Genomic DNA, 19926 nt, shown 5'->3' with positions numbered 1-19926 from the left:
TCCAATATAATGCTAACACCAGGAATTAGAATCAAATTATTGCCTTTTTTACTTTAATTGTTCTTACAGGTTACAAATACAAAAGTATATGAGCAATAAGCTGATAATTATCCACTAGAAAAAATTTAAAAGAAGAATAAGATACCACAAAGATTCATTACTACTTTCTAAACTGCTTTTGTGGCATACCATGCAGTGAAAGCTGCTATACAAAATGACTCCATCACCTAAAAAATATATATATATATATATATTTTTTTTTTTTTTGATAAGTAACATAAATATTTTATTAAAAAGAACACAGCCCAGTACATAGGAAATGTACTAAAGAGGCAAAAACATCAAGAAACACGATTACAATGATCAAGCAAAACAGGAAGGGAAAGACAAGAAAAAGATGGTAAAACTAAACACCATTCGAGAAGAGTAAAAAAGAAAAAAGACTTAAACTCAAGAATGGACCGTTCGCGTCCCTCAAAGCTTCTAGTATTCCGTTCCCACTAGATACACCACATCAAATAGTGCAGCACAATCCTCCATATAACTATATTATGATGTCGCCTGAAATTACATGACCAACAATCCAACAAATCCACTACCCTTTGCGGCATCACCCAACAAATACCAAACAAGCAAACTATAACTAATTGAGTTTCTGTCAATCTTCTTACCTAGAATGACATAAAATCAGATAAAGCCAGAGAAGAAGCTCTAAATTTTATGGAAAAAACAGGGTCAAGATATGTGTTATTCGAAGTTTCCATTAAATAAGATTACCAGGCCATTATGTGCACCGTATGTCTATTTCATATGTGCAACAATACTTTCCCTATGAGAAATGAATAAGAAGACTGGTAACAAAATTTGAGCAAATATTTGTGCAACACAAAGAGAGTTCCCCTAAGCATTCAAGTGACAATTAAATCACGGATTGAAGATGTAGAAATGGTAGCATACTTGGTCTATTATCCAATATCCATGCTTGAATGAATAGATGATGAAAGTGTTTCTAACGTCATCCAACCTGAATGTGGCTAAGCATTGCATTTAGATTCAGGTGAACCAAGTTTCGAGGAACTGCCTCTAATTACCCATACAAGCTGATGGGGAGTGCACACCCACTCAGATTTTTTTTGGTCACATTACCTTGCTTTTAGCTTATTTGAGGTGAATACACACCCAAAATGAGTCAATATTACACTTTTTGTTCACCTACTCACTTGGGAATTATCAATTGAGATCAGTCAATGTGGGCTCAGATTCAATTAGCCAGACTCATCCTAAAGCACTTCAATGTCAAAAGACAATCCAATTTCAGTATTGGAAAATCTCCAATATGGTGAAAACAAGTTATTGTGTTTCATGCCAAAGGTACACTCCTTTTGGACTATTTCTTGAAGATCAACGACTATAGAGACCGTAAAAATACAATTATTCTTCATGGCATTGAACTGCTCATTTTAGTAAAATAACTTTTATAATGGATTCTCTTATTATATTACTTATATTTGATTTAAAACACATTTAATTAATATGACAAAACCCATCAACATAAATATCGATAATCCACCCAAGAGAAACCCACTAACAAACTAAAAACTCAATTCTAAGTACAGAAAAATATTTTGGTACCTTTAGCTTCTTCACATAGAAAACTTTATTGTAGTATGGAAAAAGAATACATACTTATTTTTATATATATATATATATATATATATATATATATATATATATATTTATATAATTATTAAAAAAATAATAAAATAAAAACTCACAATCCAACCCAACCCACCAACCTCTAAAAACTGACCTAAATTAGTGAGTTGGATTTGATTGGGTCACTTTTAGTGGGTTGATATGTTCACGAGTTGGTGACACACCCCTAATTTTGAATGCCAATCAATATCCTAGAACAATGGGATGACTTTTGAGAATTATTCGTAAAAGACAGAAAAAATGATGCCACTTCTTTGGAAATAATCTCATCTATATCATATCATATACTATATATAATAGCAGAAGCTGAGAGAAAGTTGATTCATACAATTAAGGACGTGTTGTCATGTAGGAAAAGGGATTATCTAAAATTCACACATGTTTAAATTAAGAAGCGATAAATTACATTATTTGGTAATGCTATAACGAGTAATGCTACAGATACAAACTAATTTACAACATTTTTACAAACTGCTGATGTGGCTTTAGTAATTTTCAAATAATTATTGATAAACGTAAATGTGATGTTAGTGGTGGACCCATATTAGAACCAATAAGAATTTGCCACATCAATAGTTTATAAAAATATTGTAAAATTGTTTGTGACTGTAGCATTATTCATGCTGTTACATCGTTTAAAACCGATGAAATATAATGTTTCGCTACGTTAAAACACTGTTGGGAGCCCTATTGGTATAAAAGGAAACTGCTTAAAAAAAACAAAAAACCAAAAACAAAGACTGCTACACGAAGAAAGGAGAGAGAGAGATCGACAGAAAAGAGAGAGAAATAGAGAGACAGAGATGGAGAGAAGGGCGCCACCCAGATCTTCTGCCATCACCGTATTCCCAATCAAAAGTTCAAACTCACTCTAATTTCAGTTTCTCCTCCTATGAATACTCTCTCTTTTCGCTTCCTTTTGAATTTTCTTAACACCAACACTTGCGATACGGAGATAGAGAAGGAGGAAAAAAAAAAGCTTGCGATACAAAGCTGAGAAGGAGACAGAGTTCGTACCCGCCACCGTCCGTTCCCCTACCAAAATTATACCACCAGAACCGGCACCGATAACCTAAAGGTATATGCAGGAATTGACATACGGACATAGAGAGAACTACCACCGGTAAGTTTTTCTGTTTTTCATTCTTTCTTAGATCTGGGTATGGGTATGAAATATGAATTAGTTTTGAGAAATTTGGTTGGATTGATTTTAATTTAGGTATTTGGGTTACATTAGGTTTTGATTTGATGTTATATGTGATTTAGGTTTGGAGAGGGCAAAGACAGAGAAATAAGAGAGAACGTGAGTTCGTTATTCAAAAAGAGCATTGGTAACCAGAGAAATCAAACATCTTCCTATCAGAACACCACAAGTGGGTTAAATCTGATTTCCCCTAAAGATTATAGATTATGAGTAACTAGCTAAATTCCCGCACAATGTGCAGTGCAACTTATTATTAGTTTTCGCCAATATTTCAATAAGTTTACCCAGAATCTTGTAACTTAATTAGTAGGCATTTCAATTTGCAATAGAGACATTCATGATTCAAATCTCTCAACTATTGATGTATAAACAAATTTTTGAATAAATTTCCTTGTAAAAAATTGTAATCCATAGTTATTTTACAGACAAAATAGAAATCACACTATATATATATGTGTTTACAAATTGAAAATTGCTTGATAACTAACATAGATAAGCATGTTTCGTGTCTACTAAAAAAAATGCATATATCTTTCAATTATTTTTTTTTACATTCTTGATTGTGTGTTACTAATTTTTTCCCCACTCTGTTGGACATTGCTTCAACTATTGCATGATATAGTGTTTAAATTATTTCTCACATAAAAAAAAAAATTCTTTTTCATATAAATCTTAGAAAAATTATATTAAAATTTCATTATGCTATAAGAAAATAAATATATTTATTCTATTACACACACACACACACACATATATATATATATGACTAAAAAAGTTAGGAAATTTAAAGAACTAAGATTTATTTTAGTGAATTCATAAATATTTAATTTTTTTATAGCTTTTGTGTCAAATGTTGTCAAAGCAACTAAACATGAGTAAGAAAGTCATATTCTAATTTATTTATTATTATTATTCCAACTAAAAATTATCTCTTATATAGAATTTATAAAAGTATTCATATAAATTCATTTGATATAAATAATTAATGCATAACTATAGATAAGTAATATATGCATTTACTCTATTGTCTAATTTAATGAACTAATACTTTGATATAAATGCAAAATTTGTTGATTTAAAATCTTAAATAAAAAAAGCTTCAAGGAATGCACCACATGACACATTCTTAACATTAGGTCTCTGCATTTGTATAATTTAGATTAATTTTATTTTCAATCTTGTCTTTTTATCTATAATTACCAAAGGTCCTAAGCACATAAGCTGTCTCACTAAGTCCTCTCACCTCCGAAAATGTTTCCTCAAGTTTCCGCAGTCCCTGCTCAAATGAAGAATCTAAATTCTAATGCAAAACGTCCCTTGGCGAATTTTAGTCCTAGCTTATGGGGAGACCATTTCCTCTCTTATGCTAATGACTCCATAGTAGATATAATACCTCTTTTACTCGACGTGTCAGACTTCATGATAACTTTATTATTCTAATGTAAATTGATTCTTTCCAAATTTTTATTCAAATGCCATAGTCTTTAGCTACTTCATCTTTAAATGACTTAAATTTGTGCTACACTGTGTTAATTGTTTACTTCAATTTGCTTTTGTAGGAAATCAATGACAACTTGGAGTAAGTTCAGAGGCTGAAGGAAGAAGTGGTGAAGTTGCTATTGGCTCCCATTGATAAACCTTCACAAAAGTTGGAATTAATTGATGCAATCAAATGCTTGGGTGTGTCTTACCATTTTGAAAGTGAGATTGACGAAGTATTACAACAATTTTATAAAGATCATCATAATGAGGATGGTCAGAAAGACAATGATAGTCTTTACATTGTTGCTCTTCGTTTTCGATTACTTAGGCAGCAAGGTTATAACATTTCAAGTGGTAAGCCCTCTTTTTTTTGGTCTAATAAATTGCACTATTTATTTGTATAAATTATTTTAGGAAATTTAAGCTAGCACTTATCCAAAAAAAAAAAAAAGAAAAAAAAAAGAAAAAAGAAAGAAAGAAAGAAATGTAAACTAGTTGCATTCTCATACTTGGCTTATGTCATCTAATAGCTGGTGAAGCAGATATCTTCAAAAAATTCAAAGACAACATGGGGAACTTCAAGGAATCTCTTATTCACGACGTGCAAGGAATGTTACAGTTGTATGAAGCAACACATATGAGGGTGCATGGAGAAGATATACTTGATGAAGCACTTAAGTTCACAACTACTTACCTTAAATTGGTGGTGACTAATTTAAGCCCTACTCTTGCTACACAAGTAAATCGTGCCTTGAAGCCACCCATTCGAAAGTGCTTGCAAAGGGTAGATTTTAACATATTACAGAAACAACACCAAAAGGAACTTAGTCATATCTCAAGGTATGCTTATGAACAATATCACTCTATCTTGGTGTAAAACTTGTACAAGACATGATTTTAAATGACAGTTTATGTTGAATTTGTACCTTAAGTGGTGGAAAGATTTGGATTTTGCGAAAAACTATCTTTTGCACGAGATAGAGTGGTGGAGGGCTACTTTTGGGTTTTGGGGTTTACTTTGAACCCCAATACTCCATTGCTAGGAAGATACTAACCAAAAAATTTTGCACGATAACAATCATAGATGACATGTATGATGCATATGGTACTTGTGAAGAATTTGAGCTGTTCACAGACTCAACTAAAAGGTTTATAGCGCAGGCGTAGGACCTAGCATGTCTTTAGATTTAAGGGCTTTAAATCAACCTCTTAATTGAAATATTTAATTTTTAGGTGGGATATTACCAGAATAGACCAACTCCCAGAGTACATGAAGTTGTGTTATAAAGCACTCTTGGATGTTTATGAAGAAATTGAGGATGAGATGTCCAAGGAAGGAAGATCATACCTTGCTTACCACGCAACAGATGTGGTATAATACTATTGGTTAATTCACTTGAACTTTCATGAGAAAAAAAATTAATTCACTTGAATACATCCCCTTTGATTTCATTAAATTTGGATGTTATAATAGCAATATTTTGTAATATTATTAATTAATTCATTTGAACTTTCACCTAAAAAAATTAATTTGCTTGTACCCATCCCCTTTTTTCTCATTAAAGTTGGATTTTATACTCACAATATTTTATGCTTTAATGGAACCAGATGAAAAAACTTTGTCAAGCCTATTTTGTTGAAGCCAAGTGGCTTAACGAAGGATACATACCCACAATGGATGAGTATATGAGTAACGCACTAATATCTACTTGTTGCCCTGCTCTTATAATCTTATCTTTTGTTAGCATGGGAGATATGGTAACACAAGAGGCCTTCGAATGGGTCTCCAAGGTGCCTAAGATTGTCAAAGCAGCATCAACCATAACCAGGCTAATGGATGACATTGTCTCCAATGAGGTACATAAAAGATTAGTCCAGCACTGCAACTCAATTATAGGCCTATAAAAAATGACACTATATATTTTTGAATTTATTTGTTGCAGTTTAAGCAAAATAGAAAGCATCCTGTCTCAGGCATTGAATGCTGCATGAAGCAACATGGTATCTCAAAGGAAGAGGTACATAACGAATTTCAAAAGCAAATCGTGAATGCATGGAAGGATATAAACGAAGGATGCCTTAGACATACTCAAGTGCCAATGCCTCTCCTCATACGTGTTCTCAATTTCTCACAAGCAATTGATCTGCTTTGGAAGGATGAAGATGCATTCACACATTTTGGAGAAGTGTTTATACATGGTGTTACTTCATTGCTTGTTGACCCAATGCCAATTTGAACATATCATTTTTATATTAAAAAAAAAAAAAAAAACAAACAAACAAACAAACAAATAAAAGATAACTTAATAATGGACTCATAACTTTATATATATATATATATATATATATATATATCTATATGAAAGTTGGAATTTGTGCTAAAACACAAGAGCTTTTTCAGACCTCTGATTAAAAATTACGGCTAGATAACTTTTACTCTAACTTATACTAAGTGCGGAACAAGAGTAAATAATCGCAAATAACCGTTAACACTACCCTAAACCATATTCATTCATTATTAACAATAAAAGGAAAGCTTAAAGAGTAGGGAAGAGAGATGCAAATACAAGATAACATTGAGGCGTGTTATCAATGAGGAAATCGAAGAATTTGGCAAAAAACCTCTCCATGACCCTCCAAGTCGAATTTGATTCACTAGAGAATAAAGTTGGAGTACACGAATAACAAAAGACCCTCCAAGCCTAGTCTACTCCATGTACTTAAGCCCTCTAAGCTCTTGCTACCAACTTACTTTTGGGAGCCTTGTTTTCTTTAGCTTTCTGGATCCCACAATTCAACCCGATTGTATCCGCCAATGAATGGCTCCTTCCAGTACTTCCCAATAGCACAAAAATCTCATTTTACACTCAAGATGGGTGTGGTAAGTGTTTGGGCTAGCAACCTCTCAAAGATATAGAGATAGAGAGGTAGAAGTTGAGGAAAACCACGACGAAATGTGTAGATGATTGTGGGTATGACAATCTCTAACTCTCAAGTGTATTTTCTAGGGTTTTCTTTCTAAAAAGGACTCCTTCCAATTTGTGGATAATGAGGGTATATGTAGTGTGGGTAAAGACATAGTAAAGCAAAACATAACTTTTTGCCAAACGGAGAGTTTCACGAGTCCTTCGTGGGTTGGCCTTACCCGCGAGACACTTGCGAAAAATCCAACCTGGCACGACTCTTCATCTTCCAGTCATATGCTCCACACGTGGCTTTTTTCGCGGGTAAGCTTTTCGTAAAACAATCGCGAGCCAGTTGCAAAATCTACTTGTTCATCCTTTGAAGCTTGAGTCTTTACCAATCCCTCACACTCACCCCTTACAATTAAACCCACATATATACATGGTAAATGATTGAAGAAATTACAATCAAATTTGACACAGAATTAAAGCCAACACAACATAGTTGGAAATCACAACTTTACAATATATATATATATATATATATATATATTTATATATGAGTTGTGTTCAAGTTACATCTAATATAACTTTAAGTAATATTACACCACTTAATATTTTTTAATTAAATATGAAAATTAATAAATCTACTGCTAGAGTACATTATATTTGCATATTTTTCATGCTTACAAAATTTAAAAATGATCAAAGATCAATAGTCACGTTATCAATCATTTGTTTAAATTCTAGTTTTTATAATTTAAAATAATGCATAAAAAATTAGTTTAATGGATCAAATGGTAAATTACATCCAATTGGTATGACAATAGGCATGCATTTTAAGAACATATAGAACATGTAATTCAACGAATGGGTTTTCAAAATATGAATTCAATAGTAAGTTATTAAGAGGGGTAACATTGTTATAAAGTTACACCAATTGCTATAAATATATATATATATATATATATAGAGAGAGAGAGAGAGAGAGAGAGAGAGAGAGAGAGAGAGAGAGAGAGTAAGAAGATTCATAGGACTTTTGGTCATTAACAATAATTGAAATTTAATTTTGTGAGAGACTCTTGGTGGTTGATCTTTATGATGTCTTGTTGTTGCTACAAAGTTTCAAAAGTTAAGAAACACACTCTGTTTCGCGTCACATAACACAAGCTTTTTAGCTGGCATCATAGTATTCAAAGAACTTCATTTTATACTATTTCGAAAACCCAATGACTCAATCGTATGGATAAAGCTAATGTAAAGTGTGTGGAAACCCTTCTTGCTGGCTCAAAGCTGAGAGCTCATTGGTTGAAGATGTTATAATTTGGGGGAAAATAGAATTAATCCACTTGTGATTAGACCCGTTTTGACTTTGTCATCTGCGGTTTGAAAATTGTCACTTTACCCACTTGAGATAGTCTCTGTTGGAGAGTCATTACTCACCTCTTCACTTCGTTAGAAAAACACATATTAACATAAAAGCCTAAAAGAAAACGGATCAAACATCTCTCAAGAAAACTTTCTCATACCATTTTCTTGGAATTCATTAACACAAGATTTAGAGCAAATCAATGGGAAAATTGTCACTTTTTTCCTTGGCTAGTAGAAAAAAATAATAGTTTCACTGCTTCAAATCTCTCCACAACCCACATCTCACACTGAAGTAAAAAACCACCAATTTCTTCTTTTGAGATTGGACAAAATAATGGAGCATGAAACAAATTATAAAGGGGACTCCTTTCTTTTGGTGGTTAGAAACTCAGGGTCCGTTTGGTTAGAGGGGTGGAAAAGTGGGAGAATAGAAAATGGTGGGAGGATAGAAAAGATTTTATTTTCTCTCATTTTTGTTTGGTTGGGAGTGGAAAAGTGGAGGGATGGAAAAAATGAGTTTGAATAAATTTACTCATATACCCTTATTAAAGAACGATGCCCAATTAAAACAAAAAAGTGACAAATAACCACACAAAAAAGAGCAATCACCCAAATTTATCATAGAAATAAAAATCATGTTGAACGATGCAAAACTGCAAGTGCACAGTATCGTAGTTTTATAGTAAAGTGATGAGAAGAGTATCGTCCTTAGGGATTGGTAACTTACTTTTGACAAATACCAAAATTATTCTAATCTTGATTTTATCTCGAGAAGTCACTAAGATTTTAGTAATTGGAATTCAAAATAAAATCAATTTAAATAAAAGATACGCAGAGGTAAAGAAATATGTTGTTTGAAAATCAACTTAATGAGAGAGAGACTTCTAGGAAATCGATTTCACCTAATCCCTCACTATGCTTTACTCATCTAGCTAATTGAATTTAATTCTCTCTATTTGTTAGCAATCTCCAAACTCTTCCAAAAGCCTCTTTCGACAGTCCATTGGAAACATTCTTATTCATCAATTTACACAAAAGTATGCAATTTAATAAAGTAAGAAAGCATTAAGACCAACGATTTTAATAGTACATAGGTTCATACAAGTCTTTCGATCTCTATATTTACCTATGCTGAAATATTCAAGATCTATCCTATAATTCCCTCTTTTGACAGCAAATCACAAGATTAAAATCATCTAATTAATGGCCAGTTAATTAGAAGCAATAAGCTTAGAATAAATCAGACAAACATGAAGAGAAATTGTTCAAATTAACATAGAAAAGCAAGCATAGTTCGGAACTAGATTACATCGTTTTCCTAGAATAAAGAAAGTTTAGTTCATGCTAAAAATTAAATCCAACACAAACGAGTTCACCATAATTTTTTCTGAGAAGATTGGAAAGAAAATAAATGCTGAAAAATTCTCTATTCCAGCTCTCTCTTTCTGCTTCAGCACACCTTTCTTCTTTTCTGTTCAGCCCTCTTTCTTTCTTTTCTATTTCGGCTGCCTTCTTTTTTTTTTTTTCAGCGTTCTTTCTCTTTTTCTTTTTGCCCTACGTTTTTAAAGTCCAGCCCTTTACTTATTGCAGCCTAACACAGCCCAAAAAGCCCAAACGTTTTTCAGCTTTTCAGCCCAAACAATTTTCAGTTCAGCCACTCTTTTTTCTTCTTTTTTCTGCTTTATTCTTTTTTGGTTCAGCCCAAAAAATATTACATTCAGCCCAAAAATATTATATTCAGCCCAAAACGTTTTTTTCTTTAGCCCAAAATACTTTTTTAGCTGCTTCATGTCTCTTTATTTGAGTAAATCTTCATTTTCTTCAAATCTGAAATAAAATTTAAATAACAATAATGAAGTCTAAAATCGACAAAAAATAAATAAAATTAGACTAAAGTTTAAAGTTGAGAAGTGATAAATTACACTCAATTATGCAAGTCATCACATGTCCCAAAAAAAATCACATCTAGTAAAAAAAATAGAAAAAAAGAAAAAAAAAAAAAAAAACTATCACGCCCAAGCCCTAAAAAATCAAAAGAAAAAAAAAGATTAGAAAAAAGAAGAAGAAGAAGAAGAAAAGGCAACGTTAATGCCCAAAAAAAAAAAAAAAAAAAAAAAAAAAAAAAAAGGTGGCAATTGGCAACGTGATTGCCCAGAAAAAGAAAAAAAAAGGGGCAATGTTACTGGCAACGTTGTTGCCCTAAAAAAAAAAAAAAGGGCAACGTTATTGCCTAGGGGAGAGGGAGAAAACACCTGGGCCCCACCATTTATTTTCCTTCCTCCCTCCCTACCCAACTAAACACACACCAAAAAAGTTTTTTTTTCCTATTTTCTCTCCAAAGTGTTTTGTCCACCCTATTTCACCTCCAAACAAACACACCCTCAAAGAAAGGCATTGGGCCTGGGGTTGTTCATAGGCTAGCTCTGATGGATAGGAGGGAGTGATGGGTATTAATTAATTGTGTTTGCCATGTAGATGGATTAGATTACTACTACAAAAAAAATACTTCTTCTTTGTTTTGGTTGTGTATAAATTAATCAACAAAGACACACACAGACTATTCATCAAAGACAAAAAGGGTAATGGAAGAGACTGATAGAAGAGAGTGAGCACACGTTGCAAGCAATTGTATGAGAGCATACTTTTGCGAGTGCGTTCTCATGACTTCTCTTTCTGTCATTTTGTGTTAATGAATCCCTGAAAAATGATGAGAAATTTTTTTTCTTGAGAGATGTTTGATATGTTTTCTTTTATGTTTTTTATGTTAAAATATATTTTTCTAATGATAAGGTGAGAGGTTGGTAACGGTTATCTATCAGAGACTACCTCAAGTGACTAAAGTCAAAATTGGCCTAACCACTAAGTCTAATTTCCCAAAAAAAAAAAAAAAAAAAAGCTGAAAAATTGTGTGGAAATTAAAAGAAAGGAGAATTTAAAAAAAAAAATAATGACCAAGATGGATTACACGTTTGATTTTTTGATACAAGATCTGAATTTAAAATACATACATACATACATATATGAAAAAAAAATTACTGCAAAATGTTTTATTTAGAATTTCATATTTGAGCTTCTAAATATCAGGGTGGATGGCATGGTGTTGATACCCATTTTCACGCACATTTTTTTACAAGCCCAATTCATGTATTTTATTATATTTTATTCTTTTAAGCATGGTCTAAGCTCATGTAATGTATTGGAGAAATTGAGAGAGTGTGGTTTAGAGGGTATGAGTCGGTTCCTTTTGGATTTTTTGCATAAGCCCAACCCAAGTGTGCTACCAAGTGGGTAAAAGAAGCTAGTAACACCTCAAGCTCATGGAGGAGGTCTTATATCCGAAATTTTCACCACCAAAGAGCTTGTATGTTTTAGCTAATTATGGCCCAAAATTTTTGCCTTAACCCATTTTTGCCTTTAAAACATAGTTGGCTCTCATTGGCCAACTCCAGCTACTAGCCCTCACTTAGGTGAGCCTCCCAAGAATTTGAAACGATTGAAAATGAGGAGTTAATGGGGACTTAGTCAAATATTTCCCAAATTGTACATAAAGCAAGCTAACTCTTTTACCCATTTAAAGCAAATCTAAACCAACCATCAATTTGACACCTTAGAGGTCCATAGCCTCATATTTTAGCCCAAAAACCAGTCACTAAGAGAACCCCAAACTCAATATAAAAGCCCCTATTTAGATTCAAAACAGGCTAACCACGTTTTACTCTTAAAGCTGAAAATTTAGAGCAAAAGTCCATTTAGCCAACTAACATTCTCACAATTTCGAAACTTGGGGGCGAAAACATGTGTATAGGGGAACCTTCCCTCTCTTCCTCACAACCTCTCTCAATTTCTCTTCTCACTGATTGTGGGTTAAAGTTTCAGACTTGCTATATTTCTATGAATTTTTGTTATTAGCAATTTGATTTTTCTCTTGTTAAAGCGCCATTAGCCTTTATTTACTAAATATTAGAATTTTGGGTTTGATACTCTCCACAATCACTTCTAAAGAACTCAAAGGGAGATTTGGGCTATTCTCGCATTTTTGGCCCTTGTCGCAAAAATGCCCCTGACACATGGTAACATCATGTCTATTTGGACTTTGGCTACAATTTTTTGCTAAAACTTTGTTTGTTGAAAATTGGTTAAAATGTAATTCTACTTTTTACAAAAAAAAAAAAAAAAAAAAAGGCTTTAAAAATCTATGAATAAATAAATAAATAAAAGAAAAAAATGTTGACAATCGCACACCTTGAAGAACTCTTGGATTGCAGTGTTTGAGACAATATCTTGGTTTAAAGATAATTTTAAGTGAGATGATTCCATTATTTATGCTTCAATTCTTTTCCCACCTGCATGTCGTCGTACCAAGCAAAATGGAGTACTTGTTGATAGGCAATGTCATTATCATCGACAATATTTCATTGAAACTCTCTAACTGCATATACTAGATGCATGAGATAATTATCTCCAGTACATAAGAATTTCTATGTATCTTTTTTGTAACTTAATACTTTTGAATAGGGATTTGTATGAGTCGGGTTGGGTTGGTTTGGGTTAAGGGGTTTTTTCAACCCAGCCCACCATTGTGGGTAAAAAAAACCCAACCCAAAACAACCCACATGGATCAGATTGGATCCATGGATTGGATAAATTTTTTTTTAATTACTATTATTATTAAATTGATCATTAGAACAATACCAAACCAACACAAATTATTTAAGAACAACTTAAGGTTTGAGTTTTATTTAGGTGGGGGTTGGGTCGATTAAGCAGAATTGTGAATATTATGACCTGAACCCAACCCGATCCACTGTAAAAAAAAAAAAATATATATATATATATATAATTATAAAAAAATAAATAAAAAACTCACAATCCAACCCAACCCACCAACCTCTAAAAACTGACCCAAATCAATGAGTTGGATTAGATTAGGTCACTTTTAGCGGGTTGATAGGTTCGCAAGTTGGTGACACACTCCTACTTTTAAACGCCAATTAATATCCTAGAACAATGGGATGACTTTGAGAATTGTTTGTAAAAGACAGAAAAAATGATGCCACTTCTTTGGAATTAATCTCATCTCTATTCTATATATTACTAAAAGCTGAAACATAACATTTATTACTACTGAACTCCTGTTGCGCCACCTCATTGCCACATCATTTGCTACATAATTATTATTCTTTCTTATTCTTTTTTTTTTTTACAAAAAATATATAAATAAATTATTAACTTTACATATTCATCTTTGTCAGTTTTAACATCCATATATATATATATATATATATATATATATATATATGTGGGGACCGTTCAATCAATAGGCCCATAAAGTTCAGAATTGATTCAGGATTGTTGGGCCCGTGGCCCATCCGAGGATGCATATCCGTCCGAGGACACCATACTCCTCGGCATTATGCGTCCGAGGACGATCAGGACGTGGTCTTATTGCAACCAGACCTCAGAATTAGGTCACCGTAAAGGATAGAATAACCGACTAAGGATGAAAGAGATAAGGCAAACAAATATCTATAACTACAGCTGCCTCCGCATTAATGACCTTTCAACCAACTCTCTGGCCGCATTAATGTGGAGGTGATACCTGAACAGTAAGATAGCAGCCTCACAGCTGTCCATAGGAAGTTCCAGGAGGTGCCAGATGGGACAGAAAGAAATCCTCCGGACCCAACCTACACGTGTGCGGTGAGGATGGAATACAAAGGGGGGTATATAAACTAAAAGAAGAGCATGAAGAAAGGGGATTGGAACAGAAAAAGAAGAGGGAGAAAAATACATGCGAAAAGGAAGAAAGCAAAAGTAGAGAAGAAGGATTGCATTGATCACTAAAGAAAACGATCGTTGTGCCAACCTTAGACCTTTAATATACAAGAGAGTGAATCTTTGTAAGGAAGACCACAGTTAACCTAGTTCTTTACACCCACGATCTACAAATCATATTGTCTGGGCCTTTTTACGTGCGAACCCAACTCTATTAAGGTTCGTTGCAAATCGCGTCCTTACAATATATATATATCCTTTTTATTTCCAATTTTCCTATAATTTTTTTTTTACATTCACTTTTAAAATATATATATATATATATATACACTTTCTTCAATTTTTCTTTTTCCCTTACCTTTTTATCTTTCCACTATCCTCTCTTTAATATCACTATTTATCTTTCCCTTCATTTTCCTTTATTTGTCTCTTTTTATTCACTTCCTCTTACTATAAGTTTGTCATTCTCTCTTGCATTCTTTGCATAGTAATCTCTCACAAAAAAGGTTCTCTCTCTCTCTCTCTCTCTCTCTCTCTCTCTCTCTCTCTCTCTCTCTCTCTCTCTCTCTCAATGTTTTGGTGGATTTTTATTTTTATTACATCTCCACTTTAGGTTGATAAATTTTTGTGTTTTTTAGAACTCTAATTTTGGGTTGATACGATTTAGTTTTGTATTTTAAGTTATTATTATTATTATTATTATTTCTCTTTAATTGTTAAATTTTATCCAATTACGTTATAATAAATTAAAGATAATAGATAAAATTATAATAGTATTCCATTACATAGCATAATTTGGATAATTTAGTTTTTATTGTTATATCTTTTAATTTTTTTTTTTCCCTTCTCATCTTATTTTATTCAATATTCAAATTCAACCACATCCTCATTATCATTAAATTATTGATATTTTTTATCTATCTCTCCCTCTCTCTCTCTCTCTCTCTCTCTTTTTGTTTAAAAAAATGTAATATTTTACTTAAATTCAAATAAAAGAAAATTGTGCCTATCAAATTGTAATCATTTTTTTTAACATTTACACTTTCTCCAACCTTTCTCATTCCCTTTATCTTTTCATCTCCCTAAACATTCTACCTTGATATCACTCTTCCTCTTTCCTTCTATCTTTCTTTATATTGTTTCTTTTTATTATCATTCTCTTAGTATAAATTTGTCATTCACTCTTCTATTCTTTACATAATTTTCTCTTACAAAAAATGGGTTATTTCCCACTCTTTTTCCCTCAATTTTTTGGTGGATTTTATTTTTATTTTTCTTGCATCTCTATTTTAGCTTGATAAAGTGTTGTATTATTTAGAATTCTATTTTGGTTGATGAAATTTAGTTTTGTGTTTTAAGTTTTTTTTTTTTTTTTTTATTTTTTTTTTTTTAGTTTTGTGTTTTAAGTTTTTTTGTTTTTTTTTTTTTTTTTTTTTTTTTTTAATTTTTTTTATCACTTTGATTGTTAAATGTTATCATGTTACATTATAAAGAATTAAAGATAGTATATAAGAATATATTATTATTATATTACATAGAATGATTTGGATAAGTTAGTGTTTACTGTTATATATTTTATTTTTACTTTTTTTCTCATATAATTTTATTCTACATTTAAATTCAGTCACATCCCCCATATATATCGTTAAATTATTTATATTTCCTCTCCTTTTTAATTTTAAAAAATTTAAATATAATATTTTGCCTAAATTAAATAAATAAAATTGTCCTTATTAAGTGAAGTAATGCTAGGGAATCACTCATTCTCACACCCAATGCATCAAAGGAAAAATGAAATATAAAACAAATCAAGTTAGAAACACTAAATTAAAAAAACAAAAAAAAACTAATAATGCATATTTAATGTCATAGAATCATCATCAAATTTTGGATAATGATAGGTTACCAATGGAGAGAGAGAGAGAGAGAGAGAGAGAGAGAGAGAGAGAGAGATGGTAAAGAAAAAAAACAATACAAAGTAATAAAGAGTAGATAAAGAAAAAAAATCAAGCATCAATTAGTATCTGTTGATTGGAAAACAAAGAGGTTGTAAGGATAAGTAAAAAAATACAATAGAGATTATCGTGTGGAGAACATTAAAAACTTTACAGTGTAGTAAAATAAACCGTTAAATTCACTCAAAAAATTAAATCAATAATTAAATACAATCATAGTACTAAATTTAAATTTAAAACTAATCAAACTCTAACTATGGAAACCATATTAATCATAACAAAAAAAAAAAAAAAAAAAAAAAAAAAAAAAAAAAAAAAAGATGTTCTCTAGTAGTAGTAGAAATTACATAAGAAATAAAGTTAGAAAATTTTAAAATTTCTTTTTTGACTTTTCATAACAAAAACATTAAATGAGAGGTAGCATTGTTCATTAGATTATCAAAAGTAATAGTATATGAAAATTATATATATATATATTGTGGGAGGACTTTCGTCTCAAACCCAATTAGGTATTTGTTCGCTTTGAGATGGGCAAGGATCAACCTATGTTCCACCTGCACGAATTTGCTCAATCTCACATCGGGGAGAGACTACGGTACACTCTTCCTTAGGCCAAAGGCTTATAAGGTAAGGGTGGGAGGCGTCTCTCCTCAACGTGGGATTGAGCAAATTCGTATAGGTGAGACGTAAGTCGATCATTGCCCATTCCAAAGCGAATAATACCTGATTGGGAGTCAAGACGAAAGTCCTCCCACATATATATATATATATATATATATATAATTTTCATACACTATTACTTTTGAGAATCTAATGAACAATGCTACCTCTCATTTAATGTTTTTGTTATGAAAATCATCAGTTAGTAAATATACGATAATAGTTAGAAGCGTTACAAATGAAATCACTAAAAAAACACATAAAATTAAGGGGTAATTACAACTTATCCATCTATGATTTGTCTCAAATTTAACTTACCAATATGTAGTTTTATTTTTAACACTTAACCTACCCATGGTTTATTCTTTTAATGCTCCGTTACCTACCTGTGATTTTATTTTTGACACCCAGCCGTGGTTTATTCAGTTGATGCTCTGTTACCGACCTCTCAATCTACCGTTACTCTAACACGTTTGATCCCAAAATCAAAGAACAAAACAGATCAAACACTCCTCTCTCCTAGCAACGCACACATTGAGGATGCTACCCACCTGAGTTCTTAAATCCGTTTATGCTTGGGATCCTCTGGGTGATTTCTAGCAAGGAAACCGTGGAGTTACTGAACTATTGATTCAGGGTTTTGATTGTTACCAACCCGTGATTTTTTGTTAACAAATTGGATCTTCATTTGTTCGTGTTTCTCTCTATTGGGTGAGTTCCTGACTTTCTGAGCTTGAAGTTTTTTTTATCTTTTACTTTCATCTGCTCTTTTCCTCTTATTCTAGGTAGATTTAATTTTTGAAACCTAGGGTTTTAATTTTAATTTTTTTTTTTTTGAAATTAGGTTTCTGCAAAGTGGTGTTTTGTTTGAATTATTATGGATTTTATATTTCTATATGAAATTGAATTGCTCTGTATAGATTCTCCACTGAGAATATAAAATTGGACTCAGATGGTTGAAAATTCCGTCTGAGTCCAATGTAATAGACATACTAGGATATTTTTATTCAAGTCTCAGTCTAATGACTAGATTTAATTTTAAGTTCTCCAAAAGCTGATTTTATTCTTTTATTTGTCAAAACAGGATTGCTTGGCCGTAACCCAGGTGAGATTTCTATCTCAAAACTTGTTTGTAGGGTCGTATAGAATGGACAATAAAATAGAACTGTATGAGTAATTGTTCCTCAAGTAATAATAACACAAGCAGAGGAATAACCATGTATTTGGGCAATTGGTTGATCTCAAAATCTTATGCTTGAGGAAATTAAAAGTAAAAAAGTATCAAATTTTTTAAGGTCATAGCACTTTCCATTCTCTAATTAAATACTACCTTACATGCATGCTGACCATTATTTTCCCTTTGCAAGTTTCTTTCTTTTCTGAACTCTTGCATTTTTCCACTGTCACTATTCATGTATTTATTCTATTAAACTTCTGTAAGACCAAACTTCTTGGTGCATACACCATCCATAATTCCTTACCTATGTAATAGACATGCTAGGATATTTTTATTCAAGTCTCAGTATAATGACTGGATTTAATTCTTATTAACAATTTTACAATTTTTTCATTGTTAGATTTTCTCAAGCTCTCTGATGGCTTTGGCAAGACAAATATATTACTCTTGTATTAACTTATTTAATTGTAGGCAGAGCAAGACCTGGCATTATAGAGCTACCTTGTGGTGCTGGAAAGTCTCTAGTTGGTGTCTCTGCAGCTTGCTGAATAATAAAAAAAAAGCTCCCTTTGCTTAGCAGCAAATGCTGTTTCTGTGGATCAGTGGGCTTTCCAGTTCAGGCTATTGTCAACCATCCGAGAAGATCATATTATTAGTTGTGATTAATTGTGAATTATGAGATTAGGGAGAAAGTTATGAGGGTTAGAGAGTGAGATATTGTACAAGCTAGCACTAGTAGTGTCATGATTATCTTTCATTTTTGTCATGTTGTTGTTGTGTTTTGCCTCAATGTACAATGATATAAGGGTGAAGAACCTTAGTCTGCCATGATGCTTGTGGGGTATTTAAATTCATTTTGGTGGTATACCAACCCTATTTGGACAGATTTAAGTCCTTGTTTATTGTAAGTTACAATTTAAGTTCCATTCTTATTGGCATGGAGGTCTATATGTAAATGTAATAGATACATGTGAAAGCTCTATGTTAATGTTATATGCATTGCTTGTCATTTTGTTGATTGCTTTATTGTGCTGTTCTTATGTCCTCCTTTTTTGCTCTTTTGTAATTTTTTCAAAAAAATTCATTTTTCATATTGTATAGCACATTAAGGTGTTTATGAAAACCTGTTATTTTCCAAATGAAACAACAAGAAGTGTCTATCCAAATGACAACCAGTTTTTATCCCTAATTAACACAAGTATCAAAGAATGAAAGTTTCTAAAAAAAAAAAATAGTGAAAAGGCAGTCATCTTTTGGGTCAAGCATACTGCCTGCTGCTTGCTGCTTCTTGCAAGAAAATATTATTAGTCTTTTGCCTGCTGCCTGCTACTAAAAATTTCTGCCTGCTAAAATTTCTGCTTGCTGCTTGTTATAAAAAACATTAAATAAAAATATGCATACTTTCTCTTGCTGCTTTGTCAGCAAAACTCAGCAATACAAAATCTGCCAATACACATTTGTTAAACAGCATGAAGTATATGTCCAAATGAAAACCTGTTATTTTCCCTAACACACACAAGTATCAAAGAACGAAAGTTTCTTTAAAAAAAAAAAAAAAAAAAAATTATAAACTAGTGAAAAGGCAGTCATCTTTTGGGTCAAGCATACTTTCTCTTGCTGCTTTGATAGCAAAGCTCAGTAATACAAAATCTTGTTGCTTTGACAGCAAAGCTCGGTAATATT

General features: G+C 32.0%; 2 protein-coding genes, 2 long non-coding RNA genes and 1 pseudogene across 13 annotated transcripts in view; 4 read left to right on the top strand and 1 right to left on the bottom strand.

Annotated features, from left to right (window-relative positions):
• The window catches only part of LOC115978785 (TMV resistance protein N-like), a 56859-nt gene that overhangs the window by 18741 nt on the left and 18192 nt on the right, over positions 1-19926 (bottom strand). The gene's annotated exons all lie outside the window — the stretch shown is intronic.
• On the top strand, positions 2465-4604 carry LOC115978792. Its single transcript, XR_004088872.1, has 3 exons — positions 2465-2839; positions 2983-3089; positions 4480-4604. It is a non-coding gene; the product is annotated as an uncharacterized LOC115978792 (long non-coding RNA).
• LOC115978789 lies at positions 5247-5785 on the top strand (annotated as a pseudogene).
• Positions 5997-6639, top strand: LOC115978786 (probable terpene synthase 2). Its single transcript, XM_031100661.1, has 2 exons — positions 5997-6259; positions 6346-6639. The coding sequence occupies exons 1-2, from the start codon at positions 6011-6013 to the stop codon at positions 6637-6639; spliced, it is 543 nt and encodes a 180-aa protein (XP_030956521.1). The 5' UTR covers positions 5997-6010.
• Positions 17444-19236, top strand: LOC115978791. The gene is made up of 3 exons (XR_004088871.1): positions 17444-17777; positions 18151-18171; positions 18715-19236. It is a non-coding gene; the product is annotated as an uncharacterized LOC115978791 (long non-coding RNA).

This window comes from Quercus lobata, chromosome 3 (assembly GCF_001633185.2).
Source record: "Quercus lobata isolate SW786 chromosome 3, ValleyOak3.0 Primary Assembly, whole genome shotgun sequence".
In the NCBI taxonomy this organism is placed as follows: Eukaryota; Viridiplantae; Streptophyta; class Magnoliopsida; order Fagales; family Fagaceae; genus Quercus; species Quercus lobata.
This window is presented reverse-complemented; position numbering and strand designations above follow the sequence as displayed.

Bases quoted from the DNA above. Each gene is read 5' to 3' on its own strand.
- LOC115978786 (XM_031100661.1), top strand. From the start codon at position 6,011: ATGAAAAAACTTTGTCAAGCCTATTTTGTTGAAGCCAAGTGGCTTAAC. The intron at 6,260-6,345 runs GTACATAAAAGA...TATTTGTTGCAG, and splicing joins ATGACATTGTCTCCAATGAG to TTTAAGCAAAATAGAAAGCA.